General features: G+C 41.6%; 3 protein-coding genes across 4 annotated transcripts in view; 2 read left to right on the forward strand and 1 right to left on the reverse strand.

Moving 5' to 3' along the window:
* LOC109622983 (zinc finger FYVE domain-containing protein 9) overlaps positions 1 to 24,700 on the reverse strand; it is a gene marked incomplete at its 5' end in the record, with an annotated part of 36,997 nt that extends 12,297 nt beyond the window's left edge. The window contains 6 exon segments of the mRNA XM_062846733.1: positions 3,242 to 3,669; positions 3,755 to 4,283; positions 8,246 to 9,176; positions 9,419 to 10,140; positions 23,903 to 24,341; positions 24,417 to 24,700. Of these exon segments, the coding sequence (XP_062702717.1) occupies positions 3,242 to 3,669; positions 3,755 to 4,283; positions 8,246 to 9,176; positions 9,419 to 10,140; positions 23,903 to 24,341; positions 24,417 to 24,700 (3,333 nt within the window).
* On the forward strand, positions 11,027 to 13,398 carry LOC109420749 (uncharacterized). Its single transcript, XM_062849170.1, has 3 exons — positions 11,027 to 12,237; positions 12,297 to 12,470; positions 12,666 to 13,398. The coding sequence occupies exons 1-3, from the start codon at positions 12,114 to 12,116 to the stop codon at positions 12,809 to 12,811; spliced, it is 444 nt and encodes a 147-aa protein (XP_062705154.1). The 5' UTR covers positions 11,027 to 12,113; the 3' UTR covers positions 12,812 to 13,398.
* Positions 15,860 to 23,100, forward strand: LOC109407198 (uncharacterized). Of its 2 annotated transcripts, XM_062846734.1 has the most exons (5): positions 15,860 to 18,291; positions 19,615 to 19,946; positions 20,200 to 20,569; positions 20,634 to 20,934; positions 21,720 to 23,100. In XM_062846734.1, the coding sequence occupies exons 1-5, from the start codon at positions 17,467 to 17,469 to the stop codon at positions 22,043 to 22,045; spliced, it is 2,154 nt and encodes a 717-aa protein (XP_062702718.1). In that variant the 5' UTR covers positions 15,860 to 17,466; the 3' UTR covers positions 22,046 to 23,100. The 2 variants fall into 2 exon arrangements, with proteins under 2 accessions (XP_062702718.1, XP_062702719.1); XM_062846735.1 differs by lacking the exon at positions 15,860 to 18,291 and having other exon boundaries at positions 18,310 to 19,946.

Raw genomic sequence — 24,700 nt, forward strand, 5'->3', positions numbered from 1 at the left:
GTTTTCAGAAAGGTTTAAGGATTTCTGAGAATTTCGAAGGCGTTTCAACGAATTTCAGAGCGATTTCAAGTGGCTTTGAAGGCTGTTCAGAAGGTTTGAGATGGTTTCAAGGGGCTCTAAAATGTCTTCAGGGGCGTTTTGAGAGATTTCAGGAAAGTTTAATCTGTTTAACCCTCTACTTCCCATGGTTGCTCTAGAGCACCATCGATTTTCGACGAACTCCGGACAAACGGAATTAGATGAATATGATGCAATAATTTTTAGAATATGGTTATAACCTCATAAGGTTAACCCAACTACTACCTACTTGTTTCAATAGTTGAACTATTGATAAACAATCAAAAACCTATTGATTTACAACCAAATTTTTTTCATTGGTTTCGAAAAATTTAGCCAATTTGCAATAACTTTTGTTCTACCACTTTTTTCGGAAACGCTTTTTTGGCATAGATATAGCCGTTCAAAGTCGTGGGAAGGAAAGGGTTAACCCTCTAATACCCAAATTTTTGATTTTGATCTAAATATCATTTTTCGTCATCTAAAATCGGTTTAAACATGTTTTAGAATATGATTCTTTTTAATTCTCGATTTCGTGAATTTCAGCTTTGATTTTTCTAATTTTTGTTTTTGAACATCCCCACACTTTAATATTTATCCTGGAAGCCAATTTGGGGAACGGATTTTTTGCTATTCTGCTATTCTGCTATTATCAACGCATCCCCTGGCTTTCGCCCATCTGCGTTGTCTTTTCACTAGGCAATACGTCTACCAATTGATGTTTATGGGCTTGCCGGACCAAGTCATGTAGCTAAGCCAAACACCCCACCTACAACTGTTGGGTAGGCACCATTGTCCCGCCCACTGGTCTTTTACAGCTAGTTGTAGGTGCATGTGTGCGTGTAAGTATTGGAGTGTGTGTGTCAGTGTTGGTGTATTGTAGGCGCCAACTCGTTCTAATCCATTCTGATAGCTAACACCCTATTGAACCATTACCCTTAAATTTGGCAATCTATGAAATAGAATGAGTTAAACGCCTGTAGAAAACAGTCAGTTAAATCAAACAAGGAATATTAGTATTAAAGCGAAGATACAACGAAGCAACGCCCCGAACCTCGAGAGCACAAACCCCAAGAACCAAATGACAGGCAGCGCCGATAAGTCGATCGACTGGCCACCATCAGTGAATAACCAATCGAGTAAACCCCCCAGCACAAACTGCCACCAGCTCTCCCGACCTGCGCCCAACAAATCCGAGGCACAGCCCAGCCTTAGCTTCACCTTAAAACCAAAATCTAGATTACAGAGCACAATACTTCCCAAGTAACCACACAGCTCGAGCCGCAAATCATGCACAACACGGCACAAATAAGACAAACACTACCACGCCCGTACAACCGAACCCGACCTAGAGTAGAGAAGGGTCTCTTTCCACTCCAACCCGGACTCAACTGCACCCACAGGGCAGCGCACCTCACCCACACCGCACTCATTCATGCATCACTGTCCGAGCCGCACGGTCACCTGGGTTGAGTCTATCTGCATGACCTCGCCCAACCCGTAACGCAGAGTTTAAGTCCCTCTCTTGCATTACAAAGTACTCCCTCTTCCCAAAAATCTGTGCGTGGTATAAATGAGATCTTAAGGCTGAAGAAATCGTCACCAATACAACCGCCAACACTGAGCACTCAATGATGTCGGCCTTATCAACGACGACCCCCTCAGTCCCAAACCCAATTATCCCACACTACCCAAGTAACCACCCTGCTGAAGCCGTAAGCACCACACGCACAAAGCACACACACACCGACACGCACCACCCCACACAAACCACCAAGGCCGAACAAAAGCGGAAAGCGGTGCCACCACTGCTGAATCACGAGTTTTTCAGTATAATTCAGCAATCGTAGATCCATTCTTCGACCCTACTCAGCCCTAACGGTCCATAGCAATGCCTGTCAATATATGCGCCTCACACATGCAACCCCTACACCCTAACAGTATGGTCACTTGGGTATCCCTGGGTTTTGACATGATGGTCAGGGATCACAGCCATCAAAACGTTCCACACTTTATCAGGGCTTACGACCTGTAGACATGATGATTTCTCAATAGTTTCAAGCTCTTTCGGACCTTCCGCTATTGGAGACCATCATGGCTAGCGGTGTTAATTTGGGGAACGGATTTTTTGAGATGAAAATATTTTGAGATTTTATGATTATTGTTGAAATATTATTATTATAATTTTTTTTCACAGAAAATTTTATTTTCCGTGTAATTTTGAGGAAAATAATTTTAGAGTGTATTCGATTCCCTTAAACTATTAAACAAGGATAGAATGATTTGGGAAAAAATTAAAATATGTTAATTGTAGCGATTCAATACAAAATAAACAATGACTTCTAAAAGGTGACTAAAACTTCAATTTTTCAATGATTTTTAAAAACTGTAAATACGCTTTAAAATACAACAAAAATCATTTTGAGATTTACAGAACAGTCCTGAATATCAGCCAAAAATATAAAGAATTTGATTTTCCACGAAACAAAAATTACAAAATTGCTCAAACTATACCCCGTCTAAAGGCGGGATTGGGTATTAGAGGGTTAAAGGAGTTTCAGAGAATTCATGGGATTTCGGGAGCATTTCATGAAGTTTTCAGAAGATTTTGAAGGTTTCAGAAGGGATTGAGACAATTCAAGGCGGATTGATGAAAGCTTCATGGAGTTTCAAGATGCTTCATGGAGTTTCAGGACGTTTCAATGAGCTTTCGGCTGAAGTTCAGGAGTATCAAGGGACGTATTTAGACGATTCAGGTTCTAAGGCGAATAAATTGTTTAGAGTTTACATAGGATTTACTATGCGGAAAGCTAAATCCACATTATCAAGAGAAGATTGTTAGAACAAATCGCCCATGCGTGAAAAAAACACCGTAGGTATTAAGTGGCCATTCCCTACCTCTCTGTTGGGCAAATTAAGCCACTGCGTCCAATTAGCTGAACTTTTGTGTCGAACAATTATTAGACTTAAGATGCTATATGGCTTGACTCGACCGAATTTCCGTTAGTGTTAGACAGGTGTTTACTCTTTAGTTCATTTCTTGTCAGATATTTGACCCCGTGTACTCGATGCCTTAGAACATGGTGTCGTTTTCTCCTATGCACGCTGATCAACACTCACATTTTTTGCAATTCTTGATTATTTTTTATATGTTCAAGTGTGCTATGATAGTCGCTACACCTACCTTTTCTCGGTTGTCCTTCGATGTTAATCGCCTGCGTCGAGTACTGCGCCGTTTCCGGACAGCCCGAGTCCGTGTTCTGAATGCACACCAGATGACCATCGGCCACCTTGCTAAAGTTTCCACCCAGCGCCAGAATAGTTTGATCCTTGGTTCCGCTCAGCACCTTCATCACCTGTTCGTACCGGTTCCGCGGGATCAAAATGCTCGTCTTACGATCTTCGATGTGTATGACCATGCCGCGGATGGTGGGAATGGTGTACGTGTAGTTCCTAAAGTCTGCCAGCAGAGTTATGATCGTTTGGGCTATTTCCACATACACGGATTCCCGTTCTCGTACGCTCACGTGCGGACTGGGGTAGTATCGATACAGCGCGCCTAACCGTAGCATCAACCTCAGGGGCAAAACCTTCGCCCACGGTACTTCCCACCTGGCGTGGTTGTAAGGAAAAGATGTTTAATTAGTTGGTTTATAATTCTTGAATATTTCACAAATGGAAAGGAAGTTGGTCTCACCTGTGAATCAACACCCCAACCAGATACGGCGCATCCGGAATTATCACATTCTGCATACACTGATAGGTTGGCCTAACGTACAGGAACCCACCGTGGTTTTTGGATCCGAGAAAGTTCGGCATCCTCGGCGGACTGAAGCCCAGCTCGGAGACGGTGTTGCCCCGATCCGCATCCAGATAGATGTCGTTCAAGTGGACGAAGATGTCCTTTGGCAACAGTTGGGAATCGCCCAACTCCAGTAGAATGACGATCTCGTCTTGACCGACGTAGTGCATTCCCCGGGTGGTGTAGTTGATCACAGTCTTGTTGATGCAGCAGCTTAGCTCCCTGATGGTTACCAGCACGTAGAGATTTCGCTGCAGCGCAAAGGTTAGTGTGCCGTCCCGCAGGCTCGCAATCAGAGCCGCATCGTTATCCACATCGATGTGCTTGGTTTCGGTTTTGGTGATCTGCTTGACAATCGGTGGCAGCTTGTTCTCGCCCTGGGGTATTAGGGACTGAATGGTGCTCGAGATGGATGGCGGTTCCTCTGAAAAGAAAGATCAAAACCAAAGGGTACAGTAGTAGAATATTCGATTGTGCTATATTTTTTTTCAATTTTTAATTCCCCAAATCGTTTCGCCGAAAGTCAGTTCCCCGAAAAAAGTGCATTACATTCTTGTTTGGTAAGTTCGTTCTACAAAATGAGGGTGGTCCTAGGGACCTACCCGCCAATCTACTGAAGGACCGCTGGTTCGGCATCTTAGTGCTGCAGGAGGTGGACAAATGGACAGGATACATATTTCGCCGTCTCCAAAAACATGGCCATACATAGCGCCTTTTTCCAACACAGCTTCCCATATCGTAAAACCCGGATATCAACACAGCAGAGGGAATCGCACATCGACCACACAGTGATTGCTGAAAGCCACTTCTTCAACATTATCGACGACAAGACCAATCGTTTACTCTGACCACTTTCTGGTCCGGAACCATCTCCACACATCGCCATTCCAGTCATTCTCCAAGCGCCATTGTACGTTCCAGACGTCGCAGGTCCACGGTAGCTGTTCCGCCATCTTGCCACAGGACGACATCGAGTCCAGCCAGCCATCGCTGGAACAGAGGTCCCGTCGCGAGCGCTCGTAGGTTTGCAGTCAACCAAGGTACGTGCCGTGAACCACTGATAGACTACAGAACAACAGACAACTGAACACACCGTAATTTTGAACCACTTTAGTGTAGTTTATTTGAATCTTTGAGCGCCCTAATAAATCCGCGAAGCCCCTCCGGTTGCCCGGTAGCGCGCCGACCCTGTGACTACGTCCGAGTCTCGCGCTGATGAGTTGTTGTCGGGCAGAACATTAGTTTCATGATGGTCTGCACCCAGAACTCTCCGTCATCAACAATGTAAGTACAACGGTTGTACCGATGACCGCCACGGTACAACCTAGAACGACTAAAGCAACCGCATGTTGCCTCAATATACGTGCAGAATGTCGAGGCAGCGTTGGCAGACGAGGGCGAGCACCATGTGGACCCTCTAGCTAGTTAAATCATCCATCAAAGGCGTGGAACGGAGTCGATGGAACGAATGGTTCGACGAGGAGTGTAGAGTGATTATGGAGTAGAATGTAGCGCGGGCAGTAATGCTGCAGCAAGGAACGTGACAGAACGTGGAACGATACAAACAGTAGCGCAAGTGCAGACACTTTAGTCTTTTTTGGGAGGAGAAACACCGCCTGGAAGAAGTGGAGTGTGAGGAAATATAATTGCCGTTTCGTTCCCAAGAAACACGGAAGTTCTACCAGAAGCTTAACGCATTCCGCAATGGCTTCGTGCCGCGAGCCAAAATATGCAGGGATAAACATAAAGATGGGAGTCTCATGACGGACGTGACACAACAATGAGCCACTTTATATTGCAGACTACATCTCAAATTGGACTATCACACTTTTTTTGGTACGCCTAAAAAATGTGATAAAAGTCCACATTTGCCTCGCATCGTCTCGAAGTCTTCGGTGCACTTATTCCTCCATTTGCAAGGAATATGTGCACCGAAGACCTCAATTCGATCCGACGTATCCCTGCGCTGTAATCACACTTTGAAGGTGTGTGCACACTATTGTGTCAGTCCAATTTGGGGTGCAGTCAGCAATACAGTGTACGCAAAATATGGCACCGCAAGCGAAAAATATGCAACAAAGAAGAAGGGTTGGCATTCCGCACTGAAACTGTTCACTGTGCAGCTCATTTTCATATTAAAACCGCGCACACTTGCACTCGCACTGAGGAGCATGCTATCCCTGAAAAGAAGGCACGGCAACAACGCTTTGTTTTCTTCGTAAGCAGATTATGGCAAAGATCGCCCTCGAGTTTATTCGCAACAAAAACGGTACACGGTTACAGAAGTTACACAGATTTGTGTACTACTAGATCAGCCTCACCGCTGTGTCAAATGTACACAGATACTTTTCCGGCTCCAGCGCTGGCATGAAAACAAAATTAACCATTATTTTTGCACTGATCGATTCTTGATAATGCATGTCATCGTTCAGAGAAAATTAGTTATGAACTTTGCTCCCATACCAGCGCTAGAGCCAGAAAAGTGACTGTGTACATTTGACACAGGGGTGGAGGCTGATCTAGTAGTACACAAATCTGTGTACATTGTACACAAGCCTGTGTACATTGTACACAAGCCTGTGTTGTTTCATTTTAGGGTGTAGCAATATTTGTATCGCCCAGTTCACATCGTGATTTTCGTATTGTTTTACAACTGAAACTCTACTTTGAGGTATGCAAAAGTCTTATTTCATCCAAATGCTTATGAATTCGATAATGAAAGTAGAAAATTTCAATTTGTTTTATTGCTATCGTCGCATAATATGCGTTTGTTGCGGAGCGCCTTTGTTGCCAAAATACATCGCTTAGGACAAAGCGTTTGTTATTCGGCGTGGTCTGTTTCTGCGTACCCTGACTGTATATCGTGGAGAACATAGGCACGAGAGACCAAGGTAACGAAGGAAATTATTACGTCAATGCCACAGAGGACGGAATTCGTCCAACTCCTACGCAGAGGGTAGTTAAGGATACCATTCGCAAGCTAAAAATCAACAAACCTGCTGCTGGTAAAGATGGTATCGCAGCCAGTGCTGAAAATGTCATTTCAGCATATCTAAATTCAACCACCTACAGCTCATTTTAGAAACTGAACCTGAGAATATGGTGTATGAAAAACTTGTGCGGCTAGACCAATTCTACAAGAAAGTCACGGAAAAGCCGCTCTTTTTCGAGTATTTAACCCTTATGTGGCCGGCAGGGTACCCGGGTACCCAGCACCCATTTAAAATACACGGTGTAGAAAAAGGCAAAAAAATTGCCGGCCACATAACGGTTAAGGTAAATGTCACGGACTACCTTCAATAAATGCCAATTGATATTCATGGTGAATATCATTGACATTTTTCGAAGGTAGTCCGTGACATTTACTCTAAATACTCGAAAAAGAGCTGCTTTTCCGTGACTTTCTTGTAGAACTGGTCTAGCCGCACAAGTTTTTCATACACCATATTCTCAGGTTCAGCTTATGAAATGAGCTGTAGGTGGTTCCCAGACAACCAGTCATCGTATAAGATGTTGCATAATATGATAAAGCGGAGGCCATATTCGTGCTTGCCTCCATTTAGGCGCATGTAAAATGTACGCATATCGCCTCCACTTTAACATCTTATACAACATCTTATACGATGTCTGGTTGGCTGGGTTGAATTTAGATATGCTGAAATGACATTTTCAGCACTGATCGCGGCTGACTGCATCAAAATGGGCCCAGAAAAGTTGGCTATTTACTTGCACCGGTTGATAGTCAGGATCTGGGAAACCAAACAGATACTGGAGGAGCTGAAGGAAAAGATAACCTGCTACATCCACAAGAAAGGTAACCATTTGGAATGTGAGAACTTCAGAGCGATCACCATTTTAAATGTCGCCAGAAAAGTGATATCCCAGATCATTTTCCGGTGTTTGTTACCTAAAACGAATGAGTTCGTGGGAAGTTATCAAGCCGGCTCCATCGACGGCCGGTTTACAACAGACCAGATATTCATTGTACGGCAAATCATCCAGAAATGCCGTAAATGCCAGATCCCCAAGCATCACCTGTGCAAGGCGACATACGACAGTATCGACCGCACAGGGCTTTGCAAAATCATGGACGAAAACGTCTTTCCTGGGAAGCTGACTAAGCTATCCAGTTCATTCGAATCGCGCCGGGGGCCAGATCTTTAGGTACTCCATAACCTGGCATTGGTATCATACAGATAAGCAAAGTTATTATCTAAAAGTTCTTTTTTTCGGATTCTGAAACAGATCAAGTCGTGAAGCAATCGTAAACTTTGAGCATCATATTCGCAACATCCATAGCATAACAACATAAACATAAGCTACAATTTCAAACTTAATGAATACCACTACAATTTAACAATCAAAAAAATACTACGTATTACTCACCGCCAACCGGTGTCTGGACACGCCCCTTCCGCTTGTCACCCGAGGGCACAATCGAAGGCGATGTTTTCGGTGGTTGGGAGTCCCAATTTTCGTCCAGCTCGGTCAGATCGCACCCAGGCCGGATGCCATCGCTGAAGATCACCGTTTTATCCTTCCTCCCAGATCGAGATGCTCCGGCTCGTTTCAAAACACCCACCGGAACCATGACTGAAATCGGAGATTGGGGCTGATTGGTGGCCTGCTGGAAGGGAGGCACCGTGGAGCAATACTCCATCGGATTGTTCGGATTCGGTTGCCTAGTTGCACTGGCCGACATTACGGACGCACCGGCTGCAATCGCAAACTGGGATCCGTACTGGGCTTCCTCCAGGGCTTGCTGCTGCTGGTTGAGAATGATGTCGCAGCTGATGCAAACACGAGCGTCCACATCGCCGAGGTATTCGAGTTTGGCTTTCAGGCAGCAGCACGCCGAACAGAGGAGCTGACCGCACGCCCGGCAGTGATGGCGGCGCTTTATGAGGGAGAACTTTTGGTCACACTGCATGCAGAAATTGGTCGCGTTGTCCGGTACCCAATAGGGAGGTATTTTACCGAGCTGTGGATGGGAAGCAAGAGGCCCCGTGGGACGGAAGCTGGGTTGCCCTGCGCTGACTTCGTGGAGTAGGCCTTCGCTCATCTCCTCGGGTGGTGCCGATGGCGGAGGCGCAGCCCCCATCGCGATCGAAGGTGCAAAGTCATCGGAACTCGTAGAGGACAGAGTGAGTCCTTGGTCGGAATCAATTCCGTGGGACATCGATGAAGGCGGCGTGTGACCAGGAGAACTCTGTTTTTCGGCATAGCTGTCCGCGTGGGTTTGCAGTTCTAGAGAATTCGGCCGCGACAGGGGAGCCCGTTCGGAAGATGCGCCAGCCGATGCCGTTTCACCTCCCGGCTAGAAAAAAAAAGAACAAAGGGTACAATTGAAATAATTCATTCATTCAAAAGAATCTTTGTAGAAAGGTGCAGAAAGGTAGTATAACCTTAATGACTTTACTCCAAGAACTTTAATGTGATAAGGGGGATTTCCAACTAACCACTAGAGATGTATGTGCTGTAAAGATGTCTCAGTTGGAAACCTCACCACCTTTCCCTGCAGATGCTTTCAGGCAAGTCATCACAAAATATAATATTTACCTCTTCCCGGGCTCGCTCATTGTCCGCACCAGCTCTGGCTTCTTCGACAACCGGAAGATCTTCTCTGACAATGGCCGACTCCGTTTCGGTGCAGTCGATAAACTTAATCTCGCCTCCATCGTCACCTGCTTCAGCGAAAAACTCCGGTACGTCGTTATCGGGGATATCTTCTATTTCAATATCATCCACTACGTTGGCACCACTGTTTGCAGCCTGCATCGCTGCCAAGTCGTTGAACTCCAGAGTAGACGCTTGGGAAATCAAATCATCCTCATTCTCTCCCCGGTTGGACTCCGGTATACTTTCGTCACTTCTGGTGTCAATACTGTTGCGACTACCAATACTTATGGTATCCTTCCGATCCTTCTCTTCGACAGGTTTCTCCAAAACAGCCACTTCCTCAACTGGTTCAGCTTCGACCACACTTGGAGTGACATTGTTCGGCCCAGGTCCCACACTTTGCTGCATGTCATACTCTTCCAGCTCTTGCAAATAGCTTTCCAATTCCGTGTCCGAAACGTCGTCCATCGTGGACTCAAATCCTACAACCCTCTTCAATTCGGTCCGTTCTTCTTCGAGCACTTCCGGTTGCGCTAACGCGACATCTTCTTTCTTGTTAGGTTGCTGCTCCCCTGGCGCAGAAGCGTCTTCCCGGTCTTTATTGTCGCCGGGACCGGCACTCGTCAAATCCACCGCCACAATAGAGGATATCGATGAGATACCTGCAGATAGAAAAAAGATCAACTTTGCTAAAGGCGACATCTTCATAAATTTTCAAAAGGGTTGCTTTTCATTCTTGTTGTATATATACTATTTTCCAGGTATGTACACACTCAGATTCAGTTTCGTTGTTCGGTAATTATTTTGCTGGAAAAATTCGGTAGTGCGAAAAAACTACCGTTTTACGGTAAAGATGATCAATTTTACAAGAGTTCGGTAATATTATTACCGATTGATGTGTGATTTCATACTTTGACAGCAACATATGTCAAAAAATAAATAACAGTATGAACTGTAAAAGCGAACAATTACCGTATACTGTAAGAAACATTACTGAACATCTTGTAAATCACACCTTACTTTACCGAAGTTCGGTACAGTTGCCAGCAACATTTGCGAAACGTCAAACTGGCAAAAGTTGACATTTTATTTCGATTTTAGTAGTTCATAGTTTATATCCTCTGAAAAATCGGTAAATCTAAACATCTTGCCACCAGATATTTGTGAATTTTTAAGCGCAGCATCCTGTTTGTTGTATTTGAGTAAGTATCCATAAATTATAGCAGCTATTCCTCAATCAAATAATCAGCATTTGGTTCCAGCTCCTCCAGATGTTTACGTGGTGGATCGGGGTGGAAGCTCACTTCGCGTCGTACTTCAAATTAGTACCGAGGCCAAATAAGTAAGATTGACAAAATTATCGAAATTTCTTGCAAAATTTGATAAATAAAAACATTTAAACTCTCCAAGCTGCATTTTTCTGTTTTGCATGTACCGTGCGGTACCCATATTCTGAACGGTTAAGGACAAGGTTGCAAAGAATCGAAAATGGCAGCAAGTATGGCAACCTATTCCCCGCACCACCCCCCCCCACCACCCCTTGTCCACGATCTCCAACATCCCCAGAGGCCGCTCAGAAAATACAGCATTTTGTGCAACTAACCTGATTGGAAGTCCTTGCATATTGCTACTGGCAAGAGCACGTACGATAATCCTTCCGAAATTTCGATTGTTAAAATAATATTTAATCCAAATCTTCAGATTCTTGCCAAATTTCAAATCGCTCCAAATGTTGGTCTTCTTCTTGTCCGTTTTGTTTTTTCTTCACTGATTTTGAACACCGATATAAATTACCACTTTTGATACATTTCCGCACATTGAATCAGCCCATAAACTTGATCGATTGATGATAACACTATGTATTTTCACCCACTTCATTTATTTTAACTGCACAACCAAGATTTATTCAATTTTTTGCCGTAGAAATCGAAGTCAAAAATCAATCAAAACTGATTCCGATCGCGAGTGTACTATACTAGTATGTTTACGTAGTAGTGCTCACCGCCTTGCAGTGATGTCGACATAAATAATAAGGTACGCGATTGATTACTTTTTTGAACCTTGAATTTTGTGACACAAAATTACAAAAAAAAACGTCGAAACGATTATTATAATTGTTTAATACAGTTTAGCGAAAAATACATTTGTAAAATGTGAAACTTTGTTAAAAAACTGCATTTTTGATCACCATCGCTTTTCACAAATAAAAAAAAAATCCCGCTACTAGCAACCCTGCTCTTACTGTTAGCGCTGTCAAAAAACGTAAACAGAATAGTTTTGTAATCAGTCCAATCGGTAGAATCGTGAAAATGCCTCGCGCATCAAGAACGCGGCGGGCCGCGATAATCCGCGAAAAGTGCAAAAAAGCGATAAGGAATTTGAAGGACCCCTTATCCTGGACCTACGAGGATCCATGGAACTCGGAATATATGAGAAACCCCGTAAGCGAGCCTGTAAGTACACCGCTTTTGGATGTCGATATTGTGCAGCCTTATCCGTTACTCGGCGACACAAGTGATGCAGCAAACGGCTGGGAGGAAGATGATGATTCGCTTTCGTTCACCAGCTTGGAGCTACCTACTGGTACGTATGCCAATCAAACCGTAAATAAATATTCAGTAATCTTTATTTTGTAATGATTTTTACAGTAGATCTACCAGTAGATGTTTCGTGTTCACCTCTACGCCTTTCAATCGACGAACTAATTCCGGTAGGTGTGCCAGGTGTACCCTGTGAGGACTCGTTATTCATCGTTCCAAGTAAGTATCTGTCGTTACATGTTGACCCTATGTAGTCTTATGATGTGTTGTGATTTTAGCTCTGGATGGTGCGACAGACGTGGATCAAAACAGGTGTACATCTGAGAACGCAGGCGGATCTCACAATAACCAGACAAGGATGAATGATCGACGAAACATGGACGCCAGCATGTTAGCAGGCAGTGTGATCGACCTGAACTGTGCAAGTGGAAGCACGTCGGCGCCCTCCTCAGGTAGGACATAATTGGAATAATGACCACCCATATAGTACGTCACGCTAAGAGGGGAAGAAGGAAGTATAAAAATGTGACAAGCAAATGTAGTTAGATCGGATAAAACCTTGTGAAAATTCCTTGTTTTAGCCTGACGTGCTCAATGAATGCTCTCTCATAGGTAATTTTATTTGATTAAAATATGATCAATTTTAGGTACGCAAGGTGCGGAGCATGCAATGGAAGAAGAACAAATTTTATCTCATCAACAACCTTTGGAGCGATACGATGACCACTACTCCTTCGACATGGTGGCAATGGGCATGAAGGCAGGATCGGAAACGTCTGGCAAACGTAAGTAGTTTAGAGTACAGGGTAAAGTGTAAGAAAATTAAATTGTGGTCCACGAACTACCACGTACGCTTCCTCAGGAGTCCAAATCTCATAAAGCATTAATTATTTTGAGTGTTCAGGGTTAACGCCCTGACCGTTTCGATTTGAATGTATGTGGAATTTAATGTTATTTGACTTCAACGACTACTAGCCAAAATCATATGAAACATTATCACTGAGTATTTTGGACGTTCAGTGTGAACACCATGAGCGTACCAATTTGGGTGTAAATGGGATTCCATGTAATGCGACTACCACGATCACCCTCTCAGTAATCAAAATCATATAAAATACTAGTTCTGAGTATTTTGGGCGATCAGTGTAAACACCCTGACCCTACTAATTTGGGTGTAAATGGGATTCGATGAAATGCTACTACCACGACCACCCTCTCAGTAGTCAAAATCATATAAAATACTAGTTCTGAGTATTTTGGGCGATCAGTGTGAACACCCTGACCGTACTAATTTGGGTGTAAATGGGATTCCATGTAATGCGACTACCACGACCACCCTCTCAGTAATCAAAATCATATAAAATACTAGTTCTGAGTATTTTGGGCAATCAGTGTAAACACCCTGACCCTACTAATTTGGGTGTAAATGGGATTCCATGTAATGCGACTACCATGACCACCCTCTCAGTAATCAAAATCATATAAAATACTAGTTCTGAGTATTTTGGGCGATCAGTGTGAACACCCTGACCCTACTAATTTGGGTGTAAATGGGATTCCATATAATGCGACTACCACGACCACCCTCTCAGTAATCAAAATCATATAAAATACTAGTTCTGAGTATTTTGGGCGATCAGTGTAAACACCCTGACCCTACTAATTTGGGTGTAAATGGGATTCCATGTAATGCGACTACCATGACCACCCTCTCAGTAATCAAAATCATATAAAATACTAGTTCTGAGTATTTTGGGCGATCAGTGTGAACACCCTGACCCTACTAATTTGGGTGTAAATGGGATTCCATATAATGCGACTACCACGACCACCCTCTCAGTCATCAAAATCATATAAAATACTAGTTCTGAGTATTTTGGGCGATCAGTGTGAACACCCTGACCGTACTAATTTGGGTGTAAATGGGATTCCATGTAATGCGACTACCATGACCACCCTCTCAGTAATCAAAATCATATAAAATACTAGTTCTGAGTATTTTGGGCGATCAGTGTGAACACCCTGACCCTACTAATTTGGGTGTAAATGGGATTCCATATAATGCGACTACCACGACCACCCTCTCAGTAATCAAAATCATATAAAATACTAGTTCTGAGTATTTTGGGCAATCAGTGTGAACACCCTGACCGTACTAATTTGGGTGTAAATGGGATTCCATGTAATGCGACTACCATGACCACCCTCTCAGTAATCAAAATCATATAAAATACTAGTTCTGAGTATTTTGGGCGATCAGTGTAAACACCCTGACCCTACTAATTTGGGTGTAAATGGGATTCCATGTAATGCGACTACCATGACCACCCTCTCAGTAATCAAAATCATATAAAATACTAGTTCTGAGTATTTTGGGCGATCAGTGTAAACACCCTGACCCTACTAATTTGGGTGTAAATGGGATTCCATGTAATGCGACTACCATGACCACCCTCTCAGTAATCAAAATCATATAAAATACTAGTTCTGAGTATTTTGGGCGATCAGTGTGAACACCCTGACCGTACTAATTTGGGTGTAAATGGGATTCCATGTAATGCGACTACCATGACCACCCTCTCAGTAATCAAAATCATATAAAATACTAGTTCTGAGTATTTTGGGCGATCAGTGTAAACACCCTGACCCTACTAATTTGGGTGTAAATGGGATTCCATGTAATGCGACTACCACGACCACCCTCTCAGTAATCAAAATCATATAAAATACTAGTTCTGAGTATTTTGGGCGATCAGTGTAAACACCCTGACCCTACTAATTTGGGTGTAAATGGGATTCCATGTAATGCGACTACCATGACCACCCTCTCAGTAATCAAAATCATATAAAATACTAGTTCTGAGTATTTTGGGCGATCAGTGTAAACACCCTGACCCTACTAATTTGGGTGTAAATGGGATTCCATATAATGCGACTACCACGACCACCCTCTCAGTAATCAAAATCATATAAAATACTAGTTCTGAGTATTTTGGGCGATCAGTGTGAACACCCTGACCGTACTAATTTGGGTGTAAATGGGATTCCATGTAATGCGACTACCACGACCACCCTCTCAGTAATCAAAATCATATAAAATACTAGTTCTGAGTATTTTGGGCGATCAGTGTGAACACCCTGACCCTACTAATTTGGGTGTAAATGGGATTCCATATAATGCGACTACCACGACCACCCTCTCAGTCATCAAAATCATATAAAATACTAGTTCTGAGTATTTTGGGCGATCAGTGTAAACACCCTGACCCTACTAATTTGGGTGTAAATGGGATTCCATGTAATGCGACTACCATGACCACCCTCTCAGTAATCAAAATCATATAAAATACTAGTTCTGAGTATTTTGGGCGATCAGTGTAAACACCCTGACCCTACTAATTTGGGTGTAAATGGGATTCGATGAAATGCTACTACCACGACCACCCTCTCAGTAGTCAAAATCATATAAAATACTAGTTCTGAGTATTTTGGGCAATCAGTGTGAACACCCTGACCGTACTAATTTGGGTGTAAATGGGATTCCATGTAATGCGACTACCATGACCACCCTCTCAGTAATCAAAATCATATAAAATACTAGTTCTGAGTATTTTGGGCGATCAGTGTAAACACCCTGACCCTACTAATTTGGGTGTAAATGGGATTCCATATAATGCGACTACCACGACCACCCTCTCAGTAATCAAAATCATATAAAATACTAGTTCTGAGTATTTTGGGCGATCAGTGTGAACACCCTGACCGTACTAATTTGGGTGTAAATGGGATTCCATGTAATGCGACTACCATGACCACCCTCTCAGTAATCAAAATCATATAAAATACTAGTTCTGAGTATTTTGGGCAATCAGTGTGAACACCCTGACCGTACTAATTTGGGTGTAAATGGGATTCGATGAAATGCTACTACCATGACCACCCTCTCAGTAATCAAAATCATATAAAATACTAGTTCTGAGTATTTTGGGCGTTCTTATAAAACAGTATCTTTGAGTACTTTAGATATCGGGTACTTTTGATTGATTTTATTTTTTTTTTCATTTCAATGCATATGTTATATTATGTTACACAAGTTTTTTTTATAGGAAACTTTTTGTTTTATTTAATTCAAATGTGATTAAATTATTCGTTAGTTCCAGTTTGTTTTCGAAGATCGGGTTTTGAATATAGTATACCACATTTAGTTCACTACTGGACTGCGAACTGCGACATTATAAGTGCGAAAACGTAAATAAAAGTGCGCGATTGCATCAAATCAGGTTGATTTCTTCGGCGCACTATTTCTTCAATCTATGGAGAACAAGTGCTCTGAAGACACCGAGTTGATTTGATGCAATCGCGCACTTTTATTAGCGTTTTCGCACTCGTGAAAACTAGTGCGATAGTCCAGTGGTGAACTAAATGCGCTATAACCAAGAATTGATTATTATCCTGTTTTTTTTTTACTATAGGATCAGATGTTGAAAGCTCAATGAGCGATGATCTTCGTGGCCATTGCTCTGAACAGCCACCAACAGGTACCCCCGATCCTGATGAACAATTCGAATATAAAGGTATACGACTAACCAAATCGAAAACAAAAATCATTGAAATTCCTGCTCTTGTCGCTGGACAAATGATTGATCAAAAGCTAGATTGTTACTGCGCTGCTTGCATAAAGTGGGCTGCATATCGGAGTTCAGCAAGCATATCTCAAGGCGAGGAACTAAAACATTCATCTGAAACAAGCACTGAAACTCCAGTAGCTGAAAGAATGACCCAAATTTATCGCTGTTTTGGTTCATTACGACCAAGGAAAAAGGTTATTGAGCGGCTCGGGTGTTTTGTGCCAAAATGCAAACGGAAGCGTGGATTGACCAAAAAAGTTGTCAAGAAGAGGTAAATATTGTGTGTGTGACTTTCGTGTAATGTAGATGTGCCTTTAAGGTTGAAGGATTCTTCATTGACCTCTTCAAACCTCCCCCCCCCCCCTTGTGCACGGGCTTGCCACTGCGGAAATAACAGATTTGAACGAGAAAACTACTTTCGAATTTTCGATGATAACAGTTATATCAGAGACGAATCTTCCAACCTTAATGACTAGAATGGTTGCATATTTGGGCATATTGGATATTTAGAAAATATCGAACTTTCAAGTATTACTAGTTTTTTAGCAAAAAAAAATTGTTCCTAATATTAGAGCATCCTAAATTCTATTAACTTAGAAAAAATGCCCCATTATTTTGTAAGTCCCTTGTATCCCTATCTCTCGATGTTCAGTACTTTCACCCCTGTAGGATTATTGTAAGTTGAGGAAGTTTTATTTTTTTTGTTTCAAGGGTTCAGGTAATAGATGCCGATGAATATACAAAAACGGAATTGTTTCAAGAGGATCTCATTCAAGGACGTCGAATAGTTGACTATGAATATTTCATTAAGTGGATCACAATGGCCCAGGCTGTACATTCGCAAAAGTGCAAAGGTCTGTTGTGTCCGTATAAAGAAAGTTTTAAATCTATGGTCTCCACGTTATTCTTGAAATGTAATGTGTGTGATGTCATCGTGTGTGGATATTCGGAAAAACCTAGCTCAAAAAAGAGACTAAGGTTTTGCCTTGACTGGGGAATTCTCTGCAGCGGTGGAACATTTACAATGGCAGAAGAGCTTTTTTCCTTTCTCAACATGCCGTTTACATCCAAAAACTCGTTCATTAGGGATGAGACCTCTATGGATGGAGTAATTGAAGCAGCGCTCGAACAATCCATGAATAATGCCATCGAAGAAGAGAAAACGGCAGTTAGTAAGGAACTTGAACAGCATGGTTTAGTACCTAACCAACAAGAAATGGTTGAGTCATGTGCGGCTTTGGATGGCTCCTGGGGCCAACGAAGTAACGGTCACCGATATAATTCGGCATCTGGATGTGCAGCAATAATGGGTGTCAGATCCAAGAAGGTTTGCTACGTGGGGGTCCGAAATAAAAGATGCTTTGCATGTTCTCTGAATGTACGCCGAGCTATGAATAAAAAAGAAATACGGAACCATAAGTGTTATCGTAACTATAAAGGGGCTTCCGGAGGCATGGAACCTGATATAATAATCGAAGGATTTGAAAAACTACACAAAAAAGGAATAAAGTTTACTACCGTGGTAACAGACGGAGATTCCACAACCGTTGCGCGACTGAAAAATAAATGCAAATACGGTTCTGAAATTCGCCAACAACTCTGTTGCAACCATGCGATGAAAAGCCTTGGAAAGCGTCTTAGAGAAGTGAGTATTTCATTTGAAACACAATAATAAAGCAATTCAGATATGAAAAAAAAATAAGGGGATTCACTAAACAACGTAAACCGCTGTGTGTGTCAATATTAACCTGCATAGGGTAGTGCACGTATTTTGGCCCAGGGCAGGTATTTTGGCACACCTTGGGAATTTTATCATATAATCTCTACAAAATCGCAGCAAATTATTATTTGAATCTTGGCAAACTATTAATGGAAGTTCCAATAAAAAATTGCCAATTTGTAGAGAATATATGATAAAATTAATAAAATGCCCAAGGTGGGCCAAAATACCTGCCCCTGGCCAAAAACATCGCGATCATGTGGCGCTCTTACAAGAGATAGACAAACTGATCGGGACACGCAAAGTTTTCTCATGTTGTTGACGACGATGAATTGAAGAAAGTAATGGTATGCATATTTTTTTTCTTCGTATTAATAATTTCACATTAAGGCAAACGTTTTTAAAACCTCATTATATAAGTCATAAATGATCAAAATTTCATTGCATTCGGCCCATTGAATCAGGAGATATACATTTGTTGTCTAAAAACAGTCTAAAAATAGTCTTTTACGAGAACGGTTCTAGCTTCGTGAAAGATTAACCAATCGAGCTTTAATTTGTACCAATGATGCACATATAACAGGTTGCCAAACAGTCAAAATTTGGAAATTTTTGATGCACTCTATGAAAAGTTACAGCATGTTGAACTTTTTTTGTGAGCGTAAAAAAAGTTGCCTTTCCCAAACATTTTGGCCACCTCCTGTGACAGTTGGCTATAGTATAATTATGCCTTTTTCTAGAACCTTCATAACTTCGTGAGGAATAGCCCGATTTTCTTCCAAATTTGGACCACTAAAACACAACTAGTTGATCAACTTACTGTGAAAATTTGGGAATATTTGATGGACTTTTCGAAAAGTTATATTTAGCTAGTTGACCATTTTTTGAAAAGTGAAATTTTGCCTGTCCCGATCATTTTTTCTATCCCCTGTAGATTATTCCATTTACAATTTCCATAAAACATTTTGATATGCAGAAAATGGATCAATGAAGCAAACTTTTCTCGGAGCTCTTGCCACATCAAAACAAAGGATCCACCATATATTGTGACAGTAGTCGAGTTTTGTCAAACACACAAGGCTACAGTGGCGCTATCTGTTCATTTCATAGTTATTTTAATGATCCATTATAACTTACGCAGCGCTTTACACTTCTTGGTAAATTTCCCAATTATAATATAAACCTATAATAATCAAATTGCTTTTTTTACTATTGTCAGATTTAAGAAAGTTGTTTTTTTATTTACAGATAAAATGTCCGAAACAATTTTCTGATATTGTATCAAAGTCAATTGAACGCATAACACGAGGAATTCGATCAGCTATTAAGCATTGTGCCGAAGAGACAAACGGTCAAGATATCGAGGGTTTGAGACACGATATAAGGAATGCCCCCTTCCACGCCTTCGGTTCTCACGATGATTGCCGATCGTATTTTTGTACAAACAAAGAGAATGTCGCTGATTCTCGCGGGATAATATCTGATTTGAAATGCGCTGGAATATGGGATAAGATCATGTTGGCTGTAGAAAAAACTGCCGCTAAAGCCGAGTTTTTTAGCGAAAATCAAACTAGTAACTTGTAAGTCGTTATAGAACAACATAGGGTGACATTGGGTATTATCAGCAGGTTTGTTCCCTTCGTCATGAGAGGTTTTTGTCGACCGAATCACCTGAAACTTGGTCGTGTAATTCGGCTTGGTTGTGAAGGATTTGAGGTCAACTTTGAGTTCAATAGGTCTCAGAAACACCCCATGACGAAAAGAACAAAACGACCGAAAATATCCAAGTTCCACTAGCTGGTATAGTGTTATGACTGTTTTTTTTTTCACTAGGGTTGAAAACTTGTACTGTAGGCTGAGTAAGTACAATGTGGGCAAGCGGATCGATACAATGAGCAGGGGCTCATATCAGAGGAGAGTGTATATAACAGTACTTCAACATAATGAAGGTTACAAGTGGCACGACAGATCTATGTTCGAGTATACCGGAGAGAATCCTGGATACTGGCTTCGTCGTTTGTTCCAACGGAAAACTGCTTCATTTTTGTATACTAAAAAAATGCAGAACAGTTCAGGCTTTGTGAGGCGGAAACCAGTGCCATATGACGAAATAGAGAAAGATTATGGAGTTGATGCAGTAGAAGCTTCTGAGCAAGAGATGAACATAATTGTTGACGCTTCAAGCATGAAGCGAATGTATGAGGTATTTTATTGCATACTTTTATTGACTTTTTCTAACATCTAAGAAATTTTATTTAATGTTTCAGCCGAGCGAGTCTACTAAACAGTTATTGAAAAAGGACGTAACTATGTCACAAATGGAGGAGTTTGCATTTGGGCGTATATTGTCTAAATATGTTCCGGAAATAATAAATTCAAGGGAATCTACGAAGCAGAAAAAGTGCGATTTCATTCTCCAAACAACAAATACGTGGAATTATCTCAAGACGAATCGTCCGATCATCAGTCTTATTCTGCGTTCTTTGAAAGATCGACATTCGATTGTGATGGGCGGAAACAGAATATACATTGATTCATGCCACAATTTTCTCTGCTGTGTGCCAGATGGTAATTTTATGTTCATGTTAATTCACGCGCATCTTTCCAACTTAACTTAAGTAACTAAGCAAGGGTGACAAAGGGTATTATCGGCAGGTTTGTTCTCGTCATGGGGGGTTTTTGTGGGTAAAATTGCCTGAAATTTGGGCATATAACTCAGTTTGGTTGGGAAGGATTTGAGGCCAACTTTGAGATTAAAAGGTTTCAAAAACCCCCCATGACGAAGAGAACAAAACTGCCGAAAATACGTAAGTTCCCCTATCTTCTCAATTTCCTTTATTTTTTGAACATTACACTCGATTTTATTTTGCACGGGTCGTTTTTCTGCCATAACTAAGTCAATTTTCAACCAATTGACTTGATTTTCCATACCTATACGGATAATACTAGCCGTGTCGCACTGTGTATACATTTTCATGCCTCTTTCTACTTCTTCTTTGTGGCTCGATGTTCACATTGGATCTTGGTCTGCCATTGCCACTTAGTGTTCTCAGAGCACTTCCACAGTTATTAATTGAAGGGCTTTCTTTGCCTGCCATTACATGAATTTGTGGATTGGCGATCCACAGCTATGGCCTAAAGTCGGCTCATGCAAAAAAAAATCATTTGTAAATACATACATAAATACAGTGAAAATACATAGTGCACGTTTTATTGAAGCGTTGTGATACATAATTAAAAATGAAAGTAGGAAAAAATATTCTCTGAAATTTGTATTAGTCGTGAATAGTTGCGCGAGAATTGTTAAAAATATATTTATGGAATGATGTTTAACTTCAATTTTGTATTTATAGCTGTATCTGACGATGGTTCAACGCTGCTGTTGATAAAAAGAAATCATCGGAAAGCAACAAAAGAAGCCGTGCGCAAAACTAAAGGAAAAAAACCGATGGTTGACAGGGCTACGTTTATTGAAGCACAGGCAATGATGCACATATGTGATGCGACGAAATGTGTGGTCGTTATGCTCGATTCCAATCACCAGACTGATTATCTTTTACATGAGCTTGCTTACGATGACACGTTTTTCAAAGCACGCCTCATTGCTAAGATCACAGAATTCTTCGAAACCTTCATATCAGTAAAGGTTTCGGCTAATGAATTGAATGTAAAGATTTGATTAGGATTAAGATTAAGATTTGATCGATTAAGAATAAAGAGTATAAATAACCCGAGTAATACATATTTATTCCCTCTCAATTATGACGTAAACATATTCCTTCACTTTTGTTTTAAACTACTATCTGCAATACCCAAGCTAATAACTATACCGTCCCGTTACTTCAGCATGGTACATAAATATAAGCATTGGAAAACTAAATGATAACAAAAGTTACAAGATCATTTAGGTGGATTGATCACAGCTCTGATGTAAACACTGTTTTGACAGTTCTTTTTTTTATAAGTAGTCGTGAATGAAATTGTAACACTAATACAATCAATATATGTGAATAACGTTTTCGTTCACCAATACTACCAAAAATTTTGTAAACACTCAAGCAACCTTCACCTTAAGGTGAAGGAGAATCTCACAATATAGGTTAAAATAAATGGTCGTTTTTGTTTCTAGGGATACTGCCCCACAAGAGCACCAAGTTGGTTTGTTGTCTAGCTAAATGTATACAATAAATGTAATCTCTTAATAACTTCCAGTTCACGTTCTAGACGTATTTTTGTTAGTGGACGACGTGTTCCTAATTATGGACACCATAAGATGCCGTGGTCCTTATTCTGAACAAACAGTTTTAATTACTATGTACAAACACATGCACTACGTTTACAGTTGAGTCAAAAACAATACGCTTTGTAACGATTGGATTATAGAGGGGCTCAATAAAATTAACGCCTCAACTCTCGATTCAATATTTTGCTTCATAAGAGAAAAATCTTTTTTGGATTAGCCGACTGTTCAGAATATGGAGCTGTCTATAATATGGTGCTCGCACGGTACCGAAAATCTGTAAAATATCATAAAGAAAACATTGAATTACCGAAATTCTACGGTAATTTTTAAACCCTCATTACCGAAGAGTACGGTAATTTTTGACAGGCTTCGAAAATTTATTTTACCGGATGTTCGGTACACATTTAGAGTACCGAACGGATTACCGAACGTTCAGCTGTTGAGAATTCGGTAAAAAATTACCGAATACTGTAAAAAAATCTAAGTGTGTACCTTAGGGTGGCCCACACTTGTATGAAAAACAAAAATTTCGAAAAATGCCAAGTCTTACCTCCTAAATCAGTTGTTTTGGACTCCCAGAAGCTACGTTCAAAATTTGAGCAAAATCGGTTGAGCCTAAAGGGGCGCTCAAAACGCTTGAAGTTTGTATGGGAAAACTTGGCCAAATGTATGCAGAAATTTTAAGTTTTCGAACTTTGCCGCTAGGTGGCGCTGTAAGCGTTCAATAATCAAACCCTTTAGTATTATTGTAGGTGACTATATGCCAAAGAACTTTGTCGAAGACCGCGAAGTGATCCGACGGCTGTGAAAAAAGTTATACCCTAGGCAAAGTGAGGCAAAGTTTTGAGATTTCATTATTGATATTATTCCTTTACATGTATTGGAAAAATAACAATAAAGTTTATCCTCACTTTACCTAGGGTATAACTTTTTTCACAGGCGTTGGATCACTTTGCGGTCTTCGACAAAGTTGTTTGGCATATAGTCACCTACAATAATACCAGAGGGTTTGACTATTGAACGTTTACAGCGCCACCTAGCGGCAAAATTCGAAAACTTAAAATTTCTGCATACATTTGGCCAAGTTTTCCCATACAAACTCAAGCGTTTTGAGCGCCCCCTTAGGCTCAACCGATTTTGCTCAAATTTTGAACGTAGCTTCTGGGAGTCCAAAACAACTGATTTAGGAGGTAAGACTTGGCATTTTTCGAAATTTTTGTTTTTCATATAAGTGTGGGCCACCTTAGTGTACCTACTTAAGAAGAGTAGTGCATGTATTGCCTTCGTACTAACCTTCCAAGTTGATAACGTCGTTGCTGAGCGTATCCGAGTACAAACTATTTTTGTAGGAAAACGCCGACGTATCCTGCTGTTCGCTGGGTCCGCTTTGCGGTTTCTTCTCTTCCTCAGTCGCCGCCGCCGTCGTCACCACCACTTGGCTTGCCGGTTGGTCCTCATTGGTCGTGGCCAGTGTCGTATTCTCCGAGGAATCCAAAATGTAATCCCCCGCGCTCAACGAAAGGCCCTCGTTCAGCCGTTCGTGCTCCTCGCCTTCGTCCTCTCCGTCGCTGGTGGACGTCGAAGACGACGAGGAAGACGTCGACGAAGTGGTCACCGATGACGAGAAGCTGCTGTTTCTCCTGTGACGGTGATGATGATTTCGAGATCCCGAGCTGTTCGATGCCGTTGAAGAGGTTGAAAGGCGCCGAGCATTTGCATCGGCATTTTCAGACTGAACGAGAAGAATTGCAAGAAAATATGATTAATAAATGTTTCACGTGGTTGCAACCATTTATTTGCTCCTTACCTCTATCCGGTTTTTATCACCAACCCCAACAACTCCATCGCCATCGCCCTCCACCGAGGAAGACGTGTGAGATTCGGCCGAAATAGAGGAACTAGATGGCGATATGAGCGGTTTGCTATCACCGTTGGTGCCAAAATCGACTCCACCGGCGGTCGAAGGTTTCACTTCCGGTGGCGGTGGGTCGGCCACTTTTTGAAGCTTTTCATTCAAATCCGAACCGGCATTTACGTATTCGTTCAAACTGTTGAAAACGGTCGTCACATTGACAACGTTGGTTTTCAGCT

This window comes from Aedes albopictus, chromosome 1 (assembly GCF_035046485.1).
Source record: "Aedes albopictus strain Foshan chromosome 1, AalbF5, whole genome shotgun sequence".
NCBI classification, from domain to species: Eukaryota; Metazoa; Arthropoda; class Insecta; order Diptera; family Culicidae; genus Aedes; species Aedes albopictus.